The 17,969-nt window shown below is 39.7% G+C and overlaps 2 protein-coding genes across 5 annotated transcripts in view; one reads left to right on the top strand and one right to left on the bottom strand.

The window, feature by feature from the left end:
* SMC6 (structural maintenance of chromosomes 6) overlaps window positions 1-8,536 on the bottom strand; it is a 73,574-nt gene extending 65,038 nt beyond the window's left edge. Inside the window, exons 1-3 of one of the 4 annotated variants that reach the window (XM_067008081.1) lie at window positions 8,344-8,532; window positions 7,631-7,765; window positions 825-927 (exon numbers count right to left, since the gene is read on the bottom strand). The gene's annotated coding sequence lies outside the window, so the exon portion shown is untranslated. Of the gene's footprint in view, window positions 1-824; window positions 928-7,630; window positions 7,766-8,343 lie in introns of all 4 variants that reach the window. The other 3 variants (XM_067008082.1, XM_059078594.2, XM_059078593.2) reach the window with 3 other exon arrangements.
* Window positions 8,537-8,980: 444 nt separating this feature from the next.
* Window positions 8,981-17,969, top strand: part of GEN1 (GEN1 Holliday junction 5' flap endonuclease) — a 30,095-nt gene continuing 21,106 nt past the window's right edge. The window contains exons 1-2 of the mRNA XM_067008083.1: window positions 8,981-9,087; window positions 17,278-17,453. Coding sequence (XP_066864184.1) covers window positions 17,293-17,453 — 161 coding nt within the window. The 5' untranslated portion in view covers window positions 8,981-9,087; window positions 17,278-17,292. The remainder of the gene's footprint in view (window positions 9,088-17,277; window positions 17,454-17,969) is intronic.

Below are 17,969 nucleotides of genomic sequence, written 5' to 3'. Positions count from 1 at the left end.
GGCTGGAAAGGCAAGGACACAGATACTCGAGAACCTCCAGAAAGGAATGCAGCCCTACTGCCCCCTTGATTTTAGCCCAGGCAGACCCGTCAGACTTCTAACCTACAGAAGTATAAGATAATAAATTTTCATTTAAAAAAAATCTGCACATGCTACACTAGTTGATTTTACTTCAGAATGATTCATGACCAAGGTTTTTACTCATATGGGCCTACCTAAGTGTTTTAACTCCTAAGCTCACAAAAGGTAAAAGACCTTATTTGTGAAACTGTGGATCTACTGACAGAGATGGCATACTGCCTCTGAAATGATTCCAGAGCAATCATCCAATTTTTATAAGTTATAGATAGTGAACCACATGAAACTAATTTTAATTAATTTCCCAAAGAAGCATATTTGGAGCAGTGTTGCCTAGCATCAATAGTGTCCCTTAACTCTTCTCTAAAGAAACAGCCCATGCTGATTGTCTGTTTTTTTTGTTGTTTTCTTTTTACTGATATACTATAAAATTTTTACCTAGAAAATGAACACCATCAAGATTTTCTAAACATATAAATGCTGCACCTCAAGTCAAAGCTGATGGTCTTTGATTGAAATTAAATGGTTGACTACTCCAAATGTTGCTTTCATTTTTCTCTTAAAAATTCACTTAGAGATCTAAAATGATAGGTACCCAATAACTTTGCTGAATAACTGGAAAGAAAAATTCACAGCATAGGTAATAAAAAATTTCTAAGATGTAAGAATATGAAAAATAGCTCTACTCTCAACCCATTTAGGTACCCCTAGTGCTATACTATAGCAGCCTTGTTTGTACCAGGTACCTGGGCAGCAGTGGATTAAATGAGATTTTCTCTCTCACGCATTTGGATTGAAAGATTCAAGTCAGTTCTCAGTAGAAGAGGAAAGCTCCACTTGCTGATGTACCTGCAGGGCAAGACAGCCAAGCTGAAGTGTGTGTGTGGAGGTGGGGGGAGGCTGGCGGGCTTGTGGAGTGATGTTACAAAGATGGCATGAAGTAGACAGAGAACAGGGACCCTAGAGCAGGGATGCAAGAGAAGGAGGGAGGGCGAGACAGACATTCGTACGGTGTTTAATTTTTATCCACTGCTTTAAGTTATACTGACAGAACCAATTCTGCAGAAATATCAAATATCTATAGGTACTGTGTTGGAACTGCTTTGGGGAACTATCTTTGACAGGTTTTATTTTGACAATGCATGCTTCATTAAGTGAACTGGGTAGTTTCCCTATCTTTTTTAAAAATATATTTATTTTTATTTATTTATTTCTGGCTGCATTGGGTCTTCATTGCTGCGTGGGTGAGCAGGGGCTGCTCTTCGTTGCGGTGTGTGGGCTTCTCACCGTGGTGGCTTCTCTTGTTGCGGAGCATGTGCTCAAGGTGCGCAGGCTTCAGTAGTTGTGGCATGAGGGCTCAGGAGTTATGGCTTGTGGGCTCTAGAGCGCAGGCTCAGTAGTTGTGGCTCGTGGGCTCTAGAGCACAGGCTTAGTAGTTGTGGCGCACGGGCTTAGTTGCTCCACGGCATGTGGGATCTTCCCAGACCAGGGCTCGAATCCGTGTCCTCTGCATTGGCAGGCAGATTCTTAACCACTGTGCCACCAGGGAAGCCCTCCCCATCTTTTTAATGCTCTGAAATCACCACTCTGGCATGACATTGAAAGGTTTTTTTAAAGTGAGAAAGAACTAAGCTTAAAGCTATTAGATATTGGAGACTATTTTAATTTTATGAAATCATTTCAATTTCTTTTTTGTACACTGGTTATTACAGGTTCATTATATCTTCCTAGAACAAGTTTGCTATAATTTTATTTTCCAGAACACTGATAATTTAAAGCTTCAAATTTACTACACAAAATTACATTGTTTTGTAAAATCCTCAACTGTGGTTATGACTCCTTTCACATCAATTCTATTTAACTAAATTTAAACTTTTCTCTCCCAAAAGTAGTTATTTGTGTTTTTCAAACCTACTCTTTCTTTAATGAAAACATTTTAATGTTTATTCATATATATTTATACAACCAAATATAAGAGATATGCAGTGGGGCTGGAGTTCAGTCTCTAATTCTTTATCTCAAAGTGCAAGTTAATAAAAGCAATCAGCGACTTCCACTTCCAGGAAGAGGGAATAGATGTAATTTTCCCTATTCCCACTGCTTAGTAAACTAAAATCCTTGAAAATTATATACTATAAAACAAACATAAAACGACTCTGAAGAAGGAGGCAGACTGGCTAGGAACCACGTGACCCAAGGAATGATATCGTGGTGGTTTCCTGAGTTTTTGTTTTGCCTCAACTATCCCAGACTTGGAGAAGCCAGCAACAGGGGAAACACCAGCAGGTGCAGGGGAAAAACAAAAATGCCTAATGAAAGCTTGCTCTCTCTAGACAAAGGAGCAGGAAAAGGGGAGCCTAACAAGACAGGAAACTTTTAGACAACAATCACTCTACTCCAGTCAAATATCACTAAAAGAACTGTTGGCCCTTCTTCTTCCCCCCCAACACCAGCAAAGGCCGAGTGGGTAGCCTGGACTTCCACCCTGGTGAAGCTAGTTTCAGAGAAGGCTGTGTAGGCCAAGTAGGGAGCCATGATGATGGCATCAGGTGGAGAACTTAGATGTCCACCCCCAACAGGGGGTAACAGGATGCTACTTACTCCCATTCCCCCTTGGATGGTGTCAGAGGAGGCCTTTTACCACTGCCCGGAAAGGGGAGGGGGCCACCTCACTGCAGTGTCCACGTGGGGGGCTGAAACTCCCACCCTAGCCGAACAGCCACCGTAAGCTATGGAAAGAGCTCTGGTAAAGTTTTAGATGTCAGTCTTTGTGTCCATGGCCTAAAAAAACCATAGGGCAGCAGTTCTCAAAGGTTGTGATGTCTTAAAAAGTACCAAGGACCTCAAAGAGCTTTTGTTTAAATCTATCAATATTTACCATATTATAAACCAAAACTTTTAAAACAAGCAACACACAAGTACACATTCTATCAGTTGTCAGAGCGATGGCATCATCACATGTCTGCAACCTCTGGAAAACTCCATTGTACAGTCCCAAGGGAATGAAAATGAAAAAGGGAAGTAACACCTTACAATAATTACGAAAACAATTCTGATCTTGTAGACCCTTTGAAAGAGTCTCATGGATCCCTGGACCACACGTGGCAACTGCTACTGTAGGGGATACTATAAGCATGTCCATGCCACCGTGCCATAAATGACAAGGCCTGGCTACCAGTAATAAAGTTAGGGCAGCAGAGAAGAAGCCAGCCATAGAATGACTGGCAGACTTGATATTCAAAGTGTGGTCCAAGGACCATGAAGCAGCCATCTACATCTCCGAGGAACATATCAGATATCCAGAATCTCAGGCCTCAATTTAAACCAACTGAATCTGAAGCTTCATTTTAACAAGGTCTCGGGTGACTCACAAGCACATTAAAGTCTGAGAAGAACTGTTGTAAACAACATTAAAAAACTTGGGACTTTATCCTATCCTGAAGGCAATAAGGAACGTAATTTATCATGATAAATCAAATATCACTTAAAAGGTATATTAGTTAACATCCAAAGAAGGACATTTAACAAATGCCTTTTGAGACAGTACTAGTGTTACAGTCACAATTACATAATATTCACCATCTTTTTTACAAATAATTTAATGTTTATTCTGAATCTCTTACACAAGTCAGCACTTGAAAATCAAACAATTCTCAAATTATTTAATAGCAAGAATTAATGTATATTAGTTTCAGCTTGTTGCTTATTTAAGTTCCTTAGAATACCACCAGGCTATTATTTTCCCAACACTTCCTTCTTTCTCACCCATACCTCTAATCCTTTCTCAATTACAATAATTTATTTATTAGAGAAGAGCAAAGAAGACGCATTACTTTTTGGTTTTCCCAACATTAAATGACCTTTTAGACACTGTTTTTATTAATGCTTAATACACGATCTTGCAGTTAGCAGACACATCAGCTGACTGATTTTAGTATTTTACCATTAGAAAATGGTAGTTTTTCAAGTAAAACTGGGGGGAACAAGGGGCACGAAGGTAAAAGTGATTAGCTCCTCACAATGAATGTGAGATTCTATACAAGACAGCAGACAGTGTGCTACATAACAATGATGTTTTTTATTTGCTGTGCTTAGCCTGGGATTTGCAGTTTGCTGTTAGGTTGCCATGGTAACTTGCATCTAACAGACACTGAAGGATCCTACCTTTTAAAATAGGAATCACTTTGTAATTTAATGATAATGGATTTTTAAAAACACACATGAATGTCCTGAGAGTTAATTTTAGGTTACAATAGTAAAATTGTTTCTAATAGGCTAAAGAGACATATAAACAGATACAAAGAAAAATACTTTTAATATCCTGCAATATATAAAAATAGAAAAAAAGCTCCTCTGGGATTATCCATAAAGCTCTTCATGGTCTTTAATATTTGTTTATTTACAATAAAAAAATTAAAATTAAAGGACATATCGTTTCCCCCTCGCAAACTCCATCAGAGCAGGAACAGTAACAAATATGAAGATTCTCAATAAAAAACAAGTTCAAGAAGAAAAAATCAATCGTCAAGGGTTAATTCCAGCAAGCATGTACATAGGAAATTTGATAGAGACCGAAAGCATTTTTTTTTTTTTTTTTTTTGTGGTACACGGGCCGCTCACTGTTGTGGCCTCTCCCTTTGCGGAGCGCAGGCTCCGGATGCACAGGCTCAGCGGCCATGGCTCACAGGCCCAGCCGCTCCGCGGTATGTGGGATCTTCCCAGACCGGGGCACGAACCCGTGTCCCCTGCATCGGCAGGCGGACTCTCAACCACTGCGCCACCAGGGAAGCCCCCGAAAGCATTTTAACAAAGGACTTATACATTTCTAAATTTTCAATTTTATTGTGAGTATGTAGTAATTCACACTTCCCATTCATATCAAAGTAGGGGCTAACAGCAGTGAGAACAGTCATAACAGAACTGGAATTATTAATAGAAAACAGTGGTTAAAAAAAAAGGCAAATTGCTGCTGCTTCTGAATCTGCCATGGACTGTTTACCTCATTCCCAATTCCACTTCTCCCACCACCACAGACAAACTCATTCTGCATTATACCACCTCACTTTGAATGTACTGAATTAATTAAGCACACTACTTGGATTATATCATGAAGTAATGTGAGATGCAATATATAATAAATAATATAAATAAGTGAAAAAGCTCATTAGGCCATCCATCAAACAATTCCAGATGAGCAAAACTAGGAAGCACTAAACACAGCACTTCAGATAATAATATTAACACTCAGATTTGTGTTTTTAAAAATCCCTGTGAAAAAAAAAAAAAATCCGTGACCTCAATATAGGACAAACGAAACAGAGAGAGTAAGAATAGGGGCAAAAGAGACCAGTCTCTAAAGGATCAGGGGTGCTGAACAAAAGCGGTGGCATGCACAGCAATGTTCACTGCAGCATTATTTACAACAGGCAAGATATGGAAGGAACCTAAGTGTCCATCAGCAGATAAATGGATAAAGGTGTGATACACACATACACATACAATGGAATGTTACACAACCATTAAAAATGAAATCTTGCCATTTGCAACAACATGGGTGAATCTAAAGGGTATTATGCTAAATGAAATAAGTCAGACAGAGGAAGACAAATACCCATATGATCTCACATGTGGAATCTAAAAAACAAAAGAAACAAAACAAAATGAAAACAGACTCACAGATACAGAGAACAAATGGATAGTTGCCAGAGCGAGGGGTCGGGAATGAAATAAGTGAAGGGGATTAGGAGGTACAAACCTTTCCTTTAATCTTCAACATCCTTCTAAGTATCGTCCTTATTTTACAAAAGGGGATACTGAGGCTCAGTTAAAAGATACCCAGACTTATGTAGCTATAACTTAGCAGAGCCTAGATCCAAACCCAGGTTGTCAAAACCCAAAGTCAAACCTCTTTAACGTCCAGGTTCCTCGTGGTATGAACTGAGTTTAACCAAGTTTGACTATTTATAGGCAGTGAAATTGGATATTAATCTGTTCATCTTCTCGTCCATCCTTTGTTACTGTATAAAACTACATAAAGGATTCTAATGTGAAATGTCCCTCTAATGTTACTATTCAAGCCAATTAAAACGTGGGCTTGCTTTAAAAAATTTTACCTTGTGTTTACTTTTCAGAAACAACCTTTACTCTTAATACTAAGTGCCATTATCAGTAGACTGAACAGGTTTGGAAAGGAAGGAGGATAAATAATACATTTCTGTGTTTGAAAACACTGAGTTTGAAGTGCTCCTGAGATAGAGAGGCCAGTAGACAGTAAAATATACTCTGCAGTAGAGGCAGGTTTGGGAGTGGAGCTAAGAAAGCCACAAGAAGTATTTTGAATTTGGTCACCAGGGAAACTATGTTTAGTGAGAAAGATGTATCTCATTGACTAGTGAATCCAAAACACTAACATTAATATAAGTATTTACACTTGACCCTCAGTCATCTGGACTTGTGTGTGTGTATAAAACTGTGACATTTAATTTATGCCTTAAATATAATGCATACTATTGTGGTAAAATTTTGAGTTATTTATTAATTCCTGAAAGTAAGCCAAGTAATGGCTTTGATTAATTTTCCTAACTTAGGTCTAAAAATGATAGTCAAGGTTTAGGCAAGTTTTACACAAAATTCTTACATCCAGGCACTCAGTAAAATAAACTTTTGGGAATGAAACTGGATTTTCATTGTAACCACTTTAATATGCCATTTGTGCTGACTTTTTGTCAGGCTCAGTTCTAAATACTTCATACTAATTATAGACAGGTACAGAGATAAAACTCTAACTCTCTCTCTCTATCCCCCCACCCTCACATATTTAAGAATCCTGTGAGTTACGGATAGGAACTGAAATTTGCAGAGGTGGTACCGACTTGCCGGGGGTCACACAACACTGGTTCTGTCTTGCACAAAGTGACGAAGTGAGAGAGTGTCATGGACATATATACACTACCAAAGGTAGGGTGGATAGCTAGTGGGAAGCAGCCGCATAGCACAGGGAGATCAGCTCGGTGCTTTGTGACCACCTAGAGGGGTGGGAGGGAGACTCAAGAGGGAAGAGATATGGGAACATGTGTATATGTATAACTGATTCACTTTGTTATAAAGCAGAAACTAACACACCGTTTGTAAAGCAATTATATTCCAATAAAGATGTTAAAAACAAAACAAAACATGTTTTTTAAGCAATATTCTAGTAATCTCCAAACTTCTTTGTACTTACGGCCATCCAAGGGAAAAAAAACACAACTGTAAATACATATTATCATAGGAAATTATTACTCTGCATATTTCACACAGTAAAAGAACGAGATAAAGTAAATCTAAGCAGTTCCAATATGCTCCCTCTCCACTCATGCACCCATGGAACTCTCTGCAAGCAAGTGCATGCACGTGCTAGTGAACATTTTAAAAGACTACACGGCAGCCGTCTAAAAGCCGTCAGCGAATTTGGACTTTTTTGCTTTTGAATATACATTCCAGAGTAGCTTGTCTTTAAAACACTCGCTTGTAATCGTCTCCTCATGAAATATACAGAGTAGTAAGCACTCACATAAGTTCTGTCTTCAGGGTTTAAACAGCAAATAGTTGCTCTTTCTAGGAATTATCCCAGGATCCTCTCAAGCCCTTTCTCTACCCTTGAGTCCTGTGTTCCGCAATTCCCAATAGTGATTCTTCTCCAGCTCATCTCCACGAGAAAATCAGGGAAAAGAAATGACATCATAAAACCTCCAAACATCACAATTTAATTCTTCCAGGTACAAAAGAGTTTGCGTTCTCATGAAACTGGCATTTAGCAACAAATCCAATTTAAGTAATATTTACATACATCTCTTAAACATACTTAAGTTGCTACTTGCGAGGTACCATGCAACGGGTGATAAAAGCCCGATTCCCGAACCCCACCTCACCCCTCGACCCTTATACCCCCCAAGCCCCTCGTCAAAAGCTAAAGGGCCGTTTGGGGCCGGGCGCCGGGTCCCGCAGCCCGAGCCGGGATTGGCAAGCCTCGCCGCCAGAGCCGCTCGAGGGAGGAGCCCAGCGGACACACGGGCAAGTTTCCCGCGGCTCAGGGGACCTGTGCCGCCGGAGGAGAGGGCGCAAAGATCCCCGCCGGCCGTGGGCCGGGCCGCCCGGGCCCCCTGGACACCGCTTCAGCTCCGCTGACCCGGCCGCCACCAGGTGGGCTGGGGGCGCCAGCTAGGAGTGCGGTGAAGGGGCATGGACCCGCAGCCAGGAGAGCGACGGCGCGCGCCCTAACCCTACCTTGAACAAGTCGAAGTCTCCTGAAGGAACCCGATCGGCGGGGCGGCCGCGGCGCAACAGGATGCTAAAGCCACCCGAGGGGCGTCTCGGCGTCGGCCGGCCGCCGTCGGCCCGCGGGGTTCCGCGCGCCCACCGCGGGAGAAGGCAACTGCCCGGCCGCCCCGCCGCCCACCGCGGGACACTCCGCGCCTGCGCCCCGCCCCCCCTCCTGCCGGGACTCCGCCCGCGCGTGCGCGGTTCGGAGTTTTCGCGCCACTGGAGTCTAAGAGGAGGGACCGGAAGCGCCCCTGAGCAGACGGAGAAAGCTTGTAAAAGCTCAGGGCTCGGCGATAGCGGGACGCTGGGGGCGGGGCGGGTGATTTGCCTAAGTGAAAGTAAAAAAACTCGGAGCCCCCAGACTACAGTTCCACCCATGCGTACAGCGACCTGCTGGGAGCCCGGGAAGCCGAACGTACGGCCGCGGTCGCGGAAAGGGGACAGTCACTTCCCGGAAGAGGCGGGGCCGTGGGCGAAAAGGCTCCGAATTCGAAGTGCTCCCCAGGAGCTTTCTGGGGCAGGGTGCTAAGCGCCAAAGGTCGACTTTGCTTGGGGAAGGAAAGAGAAAGTCTTTCCTTTTCTTTTTTTTTTTTTTTTTTTTGAGAAGAGAAAATTTAGAAACTTGGAGACAGCAGTAGTTAGGATTCAGGCCAAACTGGTAAATCACAGAAGGGCGTCTTTCAAAACCAAGGAGGAAGGGTTGTCCCGGTAAGTCCCGCAGAACGGTGGAGAGACAGCACCGCCCGGGTCCTTCCACTGGCTCCTTTGCAGTCTGGGTTGAGGGCGAGCTCTGTGTTCGCGTCCCTGTCGCGCCCACCCCTCCTCCCAAAACACCGTCAGAGGCTCCTTTTGGGTCCAGGAGGACAGCGGTCCCAAGCTCCCGGCCGGATTCAGCCCTGCTTTCCCGGAGTCTCCCCGTCCCTGCGGTTCGCCCCGGCTCGTGGGAGCTGTCCGCCGCGGCTCCGCGCTCTGGCGGCCGTACCGAGGCCGCTGGGTCCCGAATGTCCTTCCCTCGGGCACTGTGGGGTACACCCCCACGCCTGGTTCAAGGCCATCCAGGGCGAGCGTTCCCTGATCCCCGTGGGCACACTTGGGTGTTCCTCTTTTTTGGTGTTAACTTTGTGTTTTGGAAATACTTCCATTATAGCAATTACCGTAAGGCTTTGTGGTCGTTTATTGACAGTTTCTTTCCGCTGGCGCGTGCTTACATTTTAAACCCTCTCAATAAACATCGGAACTAAAGAAGTTTAAGTTCCTTGGCTTAGCTTTCACCGCCTTCTCAACCCGACATGAAGCTACCGCCTCTCTTTACACAGCTCTTCCCGTTACATGCTGATGTAGCTACGTAATATACTTTATATACCCCCAAATCTTCCTTTCTAGATGGAAAAAAAGGGGTATTTACTGCTAACCCAGAACACCCCCGAAGAAATTGATGTCAAACTTCTGGTCTCCAGTAAGGAAATTCCTACCCTTTTACTTCTAAAGATAATCAAGTATATGTTCCTATCCTGGCCTTTGCCATGATACACATATGACATAGTCAAAATAGGTGAAAACACTACGACATCTGGCCCAAGTGGTCCTTGTGGGTAAAAGATGGGAAACACAGTTGGGAGGTCTCTGCTTATATGTCAGTTCCTTTAAGGAGTCTCCCTAGGTAGGATACCTTCTTTAGTTCTATTTACTCCTATAGTTCTCTAGCCTTACTTCTTTGCCTGTACTTGTCACATTGTTATAATTCCCTTTTTATCTCTAATCTTACCTAACCACGGTCCTTAAATGCAGGGCTTGATCTTTCAATAATGTATCTCCAGCACCAAGAAGAATTCTGGTAAATAGTAGGCATTTAATAAATATTTATTAATAACGAGTAATTTAAGCCTGGGTTATAGTATTCTTCAAAGTTTAAGCTAAATTCATATGAAAATAAAACTGAAGAAATAATAAACACAGCATTAATTAGTGAAGTTATGTGGTAAGTCCTATACAATACAATCCTGAGCTGAAATAAGCATTATACAGTTTACCAAACTTATATGAAATAAAGCCATCTGCATGGGAATTGGGAAATTTAAAGTAGTTCCTGCTTTATTGTTAAAAAAATTTGTTTCTAATGTTTCTGCTTTAAACTGAAATAAAACTGGAAAGCTGTTAGTTTAATAAAATGTATATTTTTGCATATCAAACCATTGACCTCTTTTATGTTCTTTAAATTTGATTCATTAGTGGAATTAGCAAGGTTCTGTGCATTTCTCACCTCATTCAGTTTTATAATTAACCAATAAAGCTTATTAGCTTTTAAAGAAGTTTTAGGAGCATAAATTGATTTATGGGTACCATATGGTTACATCAAAGGATTTGGCTTTGTTTTGACCTGAAGGGGATTCTTAAGCTCTTTTTTAAAACTAGAAATTCATGTTCTTTCTACCAAGAAATAATATCTGAAATAGTGATTTGTTTTTAATACCAAGCTATCAAAATTGGTGATGAGATTCAAAAGATATCAGAATCTTGTAATTCATTTGGTTTAATACCTCTCGTTTTGTAGATGGGTTAAATGTCCTCCCAAGGTTGTACAGCTAGTCAGTGTATATCCAAGATCAAAATTTTAGGTTTTCTATCCCAAGTCCAATGCTCTTTCACTAAAGCATATAAATTGAAGCCACTAGTAGGCTATAAAGTTATTTGCTATGGGTTGTTCTGACTTTGTTGATTCACATAAGTATTCTTGCATCACATTAATTCTTAAGAACTATATTAGGAGACTTTTAAAAATATATGTAATATACATTGATTGCATGAGCAGATTGATGTCAATGAAATCATTACATTATAAAAGATAGGAGTAGAGACTCACCAAATGTTATACCATAAAAATTTTCAAATTTCACCCTATTAAAATAAAAATGGAAGATAAAATTATACACAGTTTGGGGTGAGTTTGCTATGTGTAGTATTTTTAAATTTTACTTAATGCTGAGCTATTTTCAGGCACCCTTTTCAGGTTGATCATGACCTCATGCAAGAACCATCTGTTCTGTCTTTGAGTATAGTTGTACTTGAATATCTTAAAAGTTGTTGCATTCTGTCCCCTTTTGGAACTTTAAATGCTTTTACAGTCTTACCATTGCTACTTAATATCACTTCAAAGGAAGGGCTGGTGCAAAGAAAGTGACAAGGAATGGGAAATAATAGATCGTGGAAATAGATATTTTAGATTAAGTGCATTATTAAAACATGTTATGGGGAGTTCCCTGGTGGCCTAGTAGTTAGGATTCTGGGCTTTCACTGCCATGGCCCAGGTTCAGTCCTTGAGTGGAGAACTGAGATCCCACAAGCCACATGGCACAGCCAAAAAAAATAAACACACACGGTGTAATTTTTCATAAGCTATTTCACATAATTTTACCCTTTCAGAACTATTGAGGTATTTGTTTAATATTCTGCTTTTACAAGTGATTTTCAAAAGGAGCACAAAGACCTTGGGTTGTAGATCCATTGAAGATAATCCTAAAATAGTATTTTAAAAGAATGTATTACATTTAGAATGCTTTGTAATTTTACATTAATATTTTTTGCATTTTACAACTGGCTATAAGATAGCACCATAAATGAAGTAAATTAACTGGTAACAAACAGAAGTTATGTCACCCTCAAGGAAATTCACTATCCATTACCAAAGAGATGAAGATTTTAAAATATGTTTTAGATTTTTAAATAAGATCATTGTGGCTTCTATAGGGAGGATGATTGCGTGGGTGGCGGGTAGTAAAAAGTAGAAGCAGGCAGGCCATTTAGCAGACTTGGAGATGGGACTTGTTGATCAAGTTGCTGTTAGAGAGTGAAGTAAAGAGAACAATCAAGAATGACTGCTAGGTTTTTGGCCTAAGCAAGTGGATATTTGGCAATGACTAGGGATAGAACAGTTTTGAGGAGAGATGGTGGAATCAAGAATTAGATGCATGTTATGCATCCATGTAAATATAAAGTAGGAGATTAGATGTTCTTATCAAGAATTCGGAGAAGTTGTCAGATGATGAGGGATAAATATTAAAGAGGGAAAGTGAAGAGAAGTTTCTTTATTATAGAGTATTCAAAGGAGACAGCTCTCTGACTCTAAAAATAATCTTCCTGTGAGTCTTTCTGTTAACTTTCTGGTTCTTATGCCTGCCACCAATCCTTTAAATAGTGTTGCTTGGCATAGTTCTAATCTATTATTTTTTAGTTAAAAGTGGTGAAGGCTGTATAAAGTCTTGCAGTTATTCAAGAAGGTCTAATGGAAATTCATTAACGGTAAGTTACTAAGAGAAAGAAAAAAAAAAAAGACTCGTTGGGGCATGTTAGAGAGAGAGGGTAGCTCCTAAAAATTGTCCCCTTGGGTCCTATCATTCAGAGAAAAAAGTGGAAAAAAGCACGTTTCACGATAGCAATTCTTTCATGGTTATGAAAGGAACATAGCAGAGCATTACTACTTTATAGGAGTATGCTTGGGAGACATGAGAGATTTTAACCTTTTTCAAATACATTTCAGTAGATATATTGGGACTCTAGGTCAAGGTACCAAAGTAGTTTAAAAAGGAATTGGATGAAGGTGGTCAAAGGTACAAACTTCCAGTTATAAAATAAGTACTAAGGGTGTCATGTACAGCATGATTAATATCATTAACATTGCTGTACGTTATATGTGAAAGTTGTTAGGAGAGCAAATCCTGAGTTCTCAACACAAGGAATATATTTTTAAATTCTGTATCTTTATGGGATGATGGATGTGGTAAACTTACTGTAATCATTTCATGACGAACTTAAGCTAAATCATTATGTTGTACAACTGAACCTTAAGCAGTGCTGTATGTCAGTTGTATCTAAATAAAACTGGAAGAAAAAAATATGGTGACCAGGAAGACTGGCAATGAAAGAGACTTTTTTTTTCCTAGAAGATGTCATATAACTAAGGAAAGTGGAGAAGAGAAAACCTTAGCTCAGAGATAGTAACTTAATTTTTACTTTCTGGGACCTAAATGATAATTTTGTTACAGACCTTTTTTCTTTTTGCCTGCGTTTTTCATACTAGTTGTGTTTAGCCATTGTTATAGCTTTGTAGTCTTTGCTCATATTATAATAAAGGAATAGCCAAAATAGATGTCCTAGGTACATATCTGCTCAGCTGCCAGTGCTAGTTGTTCTGTAACATAACCACAGATGCTCATTCTTTATTTATTTATTTATTTATTTATTTATTTATGTCTGCATTGGGTCTTTGTTGCTGCGCGCGGGCTTTCTCTAGTTGCAGTGAGTGGGGGCTACTCTTCGTTGTGGTGCGTGGGCTTCTCATTACGGTGGCTTCTCTTGTTGTGCAGCACGGGCTGCAGGTGTACGGGCTTCAGTAGTTGTGGCTTGCGGGCTTTAGAGCGCAGGCTCAGTAGTTGTGGCACACGGGCTTAGTTGCTCCGTGGCATGTGGGATCTTCCTGGACCAGAGCTCGAACCTGTGTCCCCTGCATTGGCAGGTGGATTCTTTACCACTGCACCACCAGGGAAGTCCCAGGATGCTCATGTTTTAAACCAGGTTTATTTCTGACAAAAGAAATTAAAATAACATGAATAATTAAGTTTTAAGTGTAATGATCATGTTATATTAAAGACATTATTTATGGGCTTAGTTAAAAGCCCTCTTTGTCTTGCTTAAGGGATCTAATCTGTGGGAATCTTAAAATATTAATAGAATCAGTTGTGGGTTTATTTTTATTTTTCCAGGCATGGCTGCCCCAGTGAAAAATATATTCCATTAAGATCCTTAAAAATGTTCCAAATGTGCTTGAAATAGAGGAGTACAGTTTTTAAGTTTGAGTCTGCCTCATTAGTGTTTCTCCAATTTTTTTTTCCATCACCCTCAGAAGGAATACAGTGGACATCACAGCCCTATACGTAAATATGTGTTTCTGTGTGCCACGGTAGCACTGCAACAGATAACCATGCAATAGTCTTTATTCTTACTATTCATTTATATATGTGTAGTCAGCTTATGTAATGAAGCATTAGAGACATGGTAGGAAGGATTGAACTTTAGAGATGGAAGGGCCAGAGAAAAGATGCGCCTTGCCTAAGACCACATAACTCATTCCTAGGCATTCTGGAGGAAACCAGAAAAAGTGAATCTCATACTTAAAAATCATACTGAAGTCATATTCGATATTCAGATACTCCTAAATATGTAGAACATTGCTTTTTAATTGACCCATGAACTGTGTCCATATTTCATTAGTTAATATTTAGGCAAGACATAAACCATCTAAAGATTTCTAGTTTATTTGCCCAACCCTTTATAGATAGGACCGCATTTTTTAGCTTTTTTTTTCTAATTTGAAAAGGAATACAAGCATATAGTTATTTTAAAAAATAAACAAAAAATAACACAAAGTAATTTTTCACATCTCTCAACTTAAGTCGTCCCTAATAACCTATTTTGTACCTGTTTTCATTTCAAAACTTGGAGACTATTTCATCAGTAGAGGTAGATGTATCCATTTTTATTTGCTGCATCCTCTATTCCATTGTTTGAATATACCATAATTTGCTTAAAGATATGTCTGTTGTGCTCATTTGGTTCTTCCCAGTGCCTATTATAAACAATGTTACAATGAATATAAATCTGTAAACACTTAAGAGCATATCTTAAATTCCTAGGAGAGCTATTGCTAAATCAGGAGATACCTGCATTTAAAAATTTGACAGCTAGCATCAGGGTCAAATTTAAATGAACTAAGATCAGTTATGATAATGTTCCTTCAGTAGCAACACATTCCAGTATCCAACGTGAGTCACAAATAAAAGGAAAGCACAATTATCAATAAGAACTTCCCCCTCAAACTTTCTATTTCTGAATTTTATATGTTGTGGTGATTAATACTTTATTTTTTTTCCTTTTTTTTTTCAATTTATTTATTTACTTATTTTTGGCGGGGCTGGTCTTCGCTGCTGCACGCGGGCTTTCTCTAGTTGCAGCAAGCAGAGCCTACTCTTCATTGCCGTGCGTGGGCTTCCCATTGCGGTGGCTTCTCTCGTTGCGGAGCACGGGCTCTAGAGCGCAGGCTCAGTAGTTGTGGCGCATGGGCTTAGTTGCTCCGCGGCATGTGGGATCTTCCCGGACCGGGGCTTGAACCCGTGTACCCTGCATTGGCAGACAGGTTCTCAACCACTGTGCCACCAGGGAAGTCCTGGTGGTTAACACTTTAAAAGACTTGTTTCCCTTCATAATAATGCCATGTGCCCCCACTCTTTACAGAATTGCTACAACTTTTCACTAACAGAGATAAAACCTTGACTCTGAATCCATGTCACAGTGCCACCCACCTTCAATCTGTGGGCCTTCTTGATGTGCAATGGACTATATTAGCACTGGAACCACCATTACTACCTAATGCTTTCTTCTCTGTATTTAAATCTATAATTTTCCTTCTAAAGTAACATATCAGCAAATATTTGTGCAGCTCTTCATAAAAATGAGTGCACAAAATACTACTTAGGGTTACACTGACCACGTTTAAAATTAAGATTCAGAAAAGCTCAGAGAAAATGACAGATAGCCACATTTCCAGCATTTATTTTCTTTGTAGCCATGTACAATTTGAGAACATTTACTTTTACTATGGACTGTGTTAAAGGAACAGACAATACAGTTACATTTTATTTAGAATGGCTTTACATTGTGGTGATAGCTTTTTGTCTTAATATGTCTTATATCCTACCTTGTGTTTGTAGAGTGAATTAAGGTCATTATTCAGATGATACATGGTCAGAGTTTTACATAGACTGAATCTTCAATGCAAATGCTACATAATATTTTTTATCAAATAATAACAAAGGAAAAGAAAAATAGCTATAGATGTTTAATAAGGAAAAACTGGCGTATAGAAAATACCGAAGCAGGTTACAATAGCGGGGTTTAAGCCAATTTTGTTTTTAAAATGTCATGTACATAGAAAAGAGTTTAACATCAGTTTTCTTTGGATAGTGGAACTATAGGTGATTTTAAAATATTTTTCTTTTAAAATATTTTTTATTTTCCCACAATGAACATGCATGACCTTGCAATTTAAAAAGCCAATGCTCTTAAAAAAATAATAATTATGTATTCCTTCAACTCTTCCTTTTCTGTCTCCTCCCCCACTTTTCCATCAGTTTTCCTTCATTAATCTGTCGTGTTTTTTTGTTTGTGTGTTTGCATTCTTCCTTGCTTTTGTCTTTTTGTTTTTCCTGATTATGATAGAGAACTAGTCCTATTCTCTCTTTAGATATGTAAATCAAGGAGTAAATTCTCAAGAAGACAAATATGCATTACCACATCTGTGGATTTTCTACCCATCTCTGCATTTGTTAGCTCTTATTAGGTGGGATGAAGCCAATTACCATCTTTTGAGATGGGGGTAATTTTTCCTTTTATTTTCCAAACTTCATGCAATATTAGTGTGACCATGTGAAAAATTATATTCTCAGCCACTCCTAAAGACTGTGTGGAAAAGAGGAAAGAATGAGGAGGGACAAGGCAGCCATTGACATTGGTTACATTAAGTTTAAAAATACCTATTTTTCAGTACTGTAGAGAAACCTATTTGGTGACATGAGTGGATTTTAAGGACAAATTCAGCATGCTATAATCTGTTAATAACTTTTCATCTGTTAGTTGTGTCAGTATTTTTGAAGCCACTAAGTGTATTACCAGCATTTTTAATGTTTCAGGTGTTCTTGATTCATTCCAAAGAGCTGACCAATGGAAGAAATAAGAATACTCTATTACTTATGAATCACCCCACATTAGCTCAAAATACACTGTTTGAATTTCTGTTCTGAGCTTCTATGTCTTTTAACAATCTTTTGAAAAGTGTGCCTCAAATAACAGCAGATAATCACCAGGATGGGAGTGAATGACTTGTGGCAGATTCTGGAGCCTGTTAAGCAACACGTCCACTTGCACAGTCTTGGTGGGAAAACCGTTGCGGTTGATCTGAGTCTCTGGGTATGTGAAGCACAGACAGTCAAAAAAATGATTGGGACAGTCATGAAGCCCCACCTCAGGTAGAGTAAACGTGCTCAGAATATAAATAGATGATTGCATAAGCAGTGGATGTCTTGGTTTTGTTTCCGCTTCATTTCTTTTGTTGTTGCTGTTTTACATTTTGAGATTTTAAAATGTCATAACGTGTCTCGATCTGCCATCTCCATATTGATAACACACATTTGACCTCGTACCCTTTGAGCTTCAGACTTATATACTTGGCTGCCTATTTAACATATCCGCAAGAATGCTTCGATGACTAAAAGCCAGAAATTTGGGAGCCATTCTCCCCCTGTTTTGTCCTCCACACCTCCAATCCATCAGAAGTCTTGCCAGTTCTACTTCCAGAACATACCCTGCATTCACAAACTTCTCTCGATGTCCAGAAGCACTGCCTCAGTGGATGCCAACGTCTCTTATCTGCCCTGCTGAGATGAAATCTTCGCTAGTTTCCCTCCCTCCTCTCTTGGCCTCCTCCTCCTCCAAACCATCTTCTACATAGCAATTAGAATAATCATAAATCTCCTTTACTAAAA

The sequence above is a fragment of the Kogia breviceps genome, chromosome 11 (assembly GCF_026419965.1).
Source record: "Kogia breviceps isolate mKogBre1 chromosome 11, mKogBre1 haplotype 1, whole genome shotgun sequence".
Taxonomy (NCBI): domain Eukaryota; kingdom Metazoa; phylum Chordata; class Mammalia; order Artiodactyla; family Physeteridae; genus Kogia; species Kogia breviceps.
Note: the sequence above shows the minus strand (reverse complement) of the source record. Positions and strands in the feature narration are given on the sequence as shown.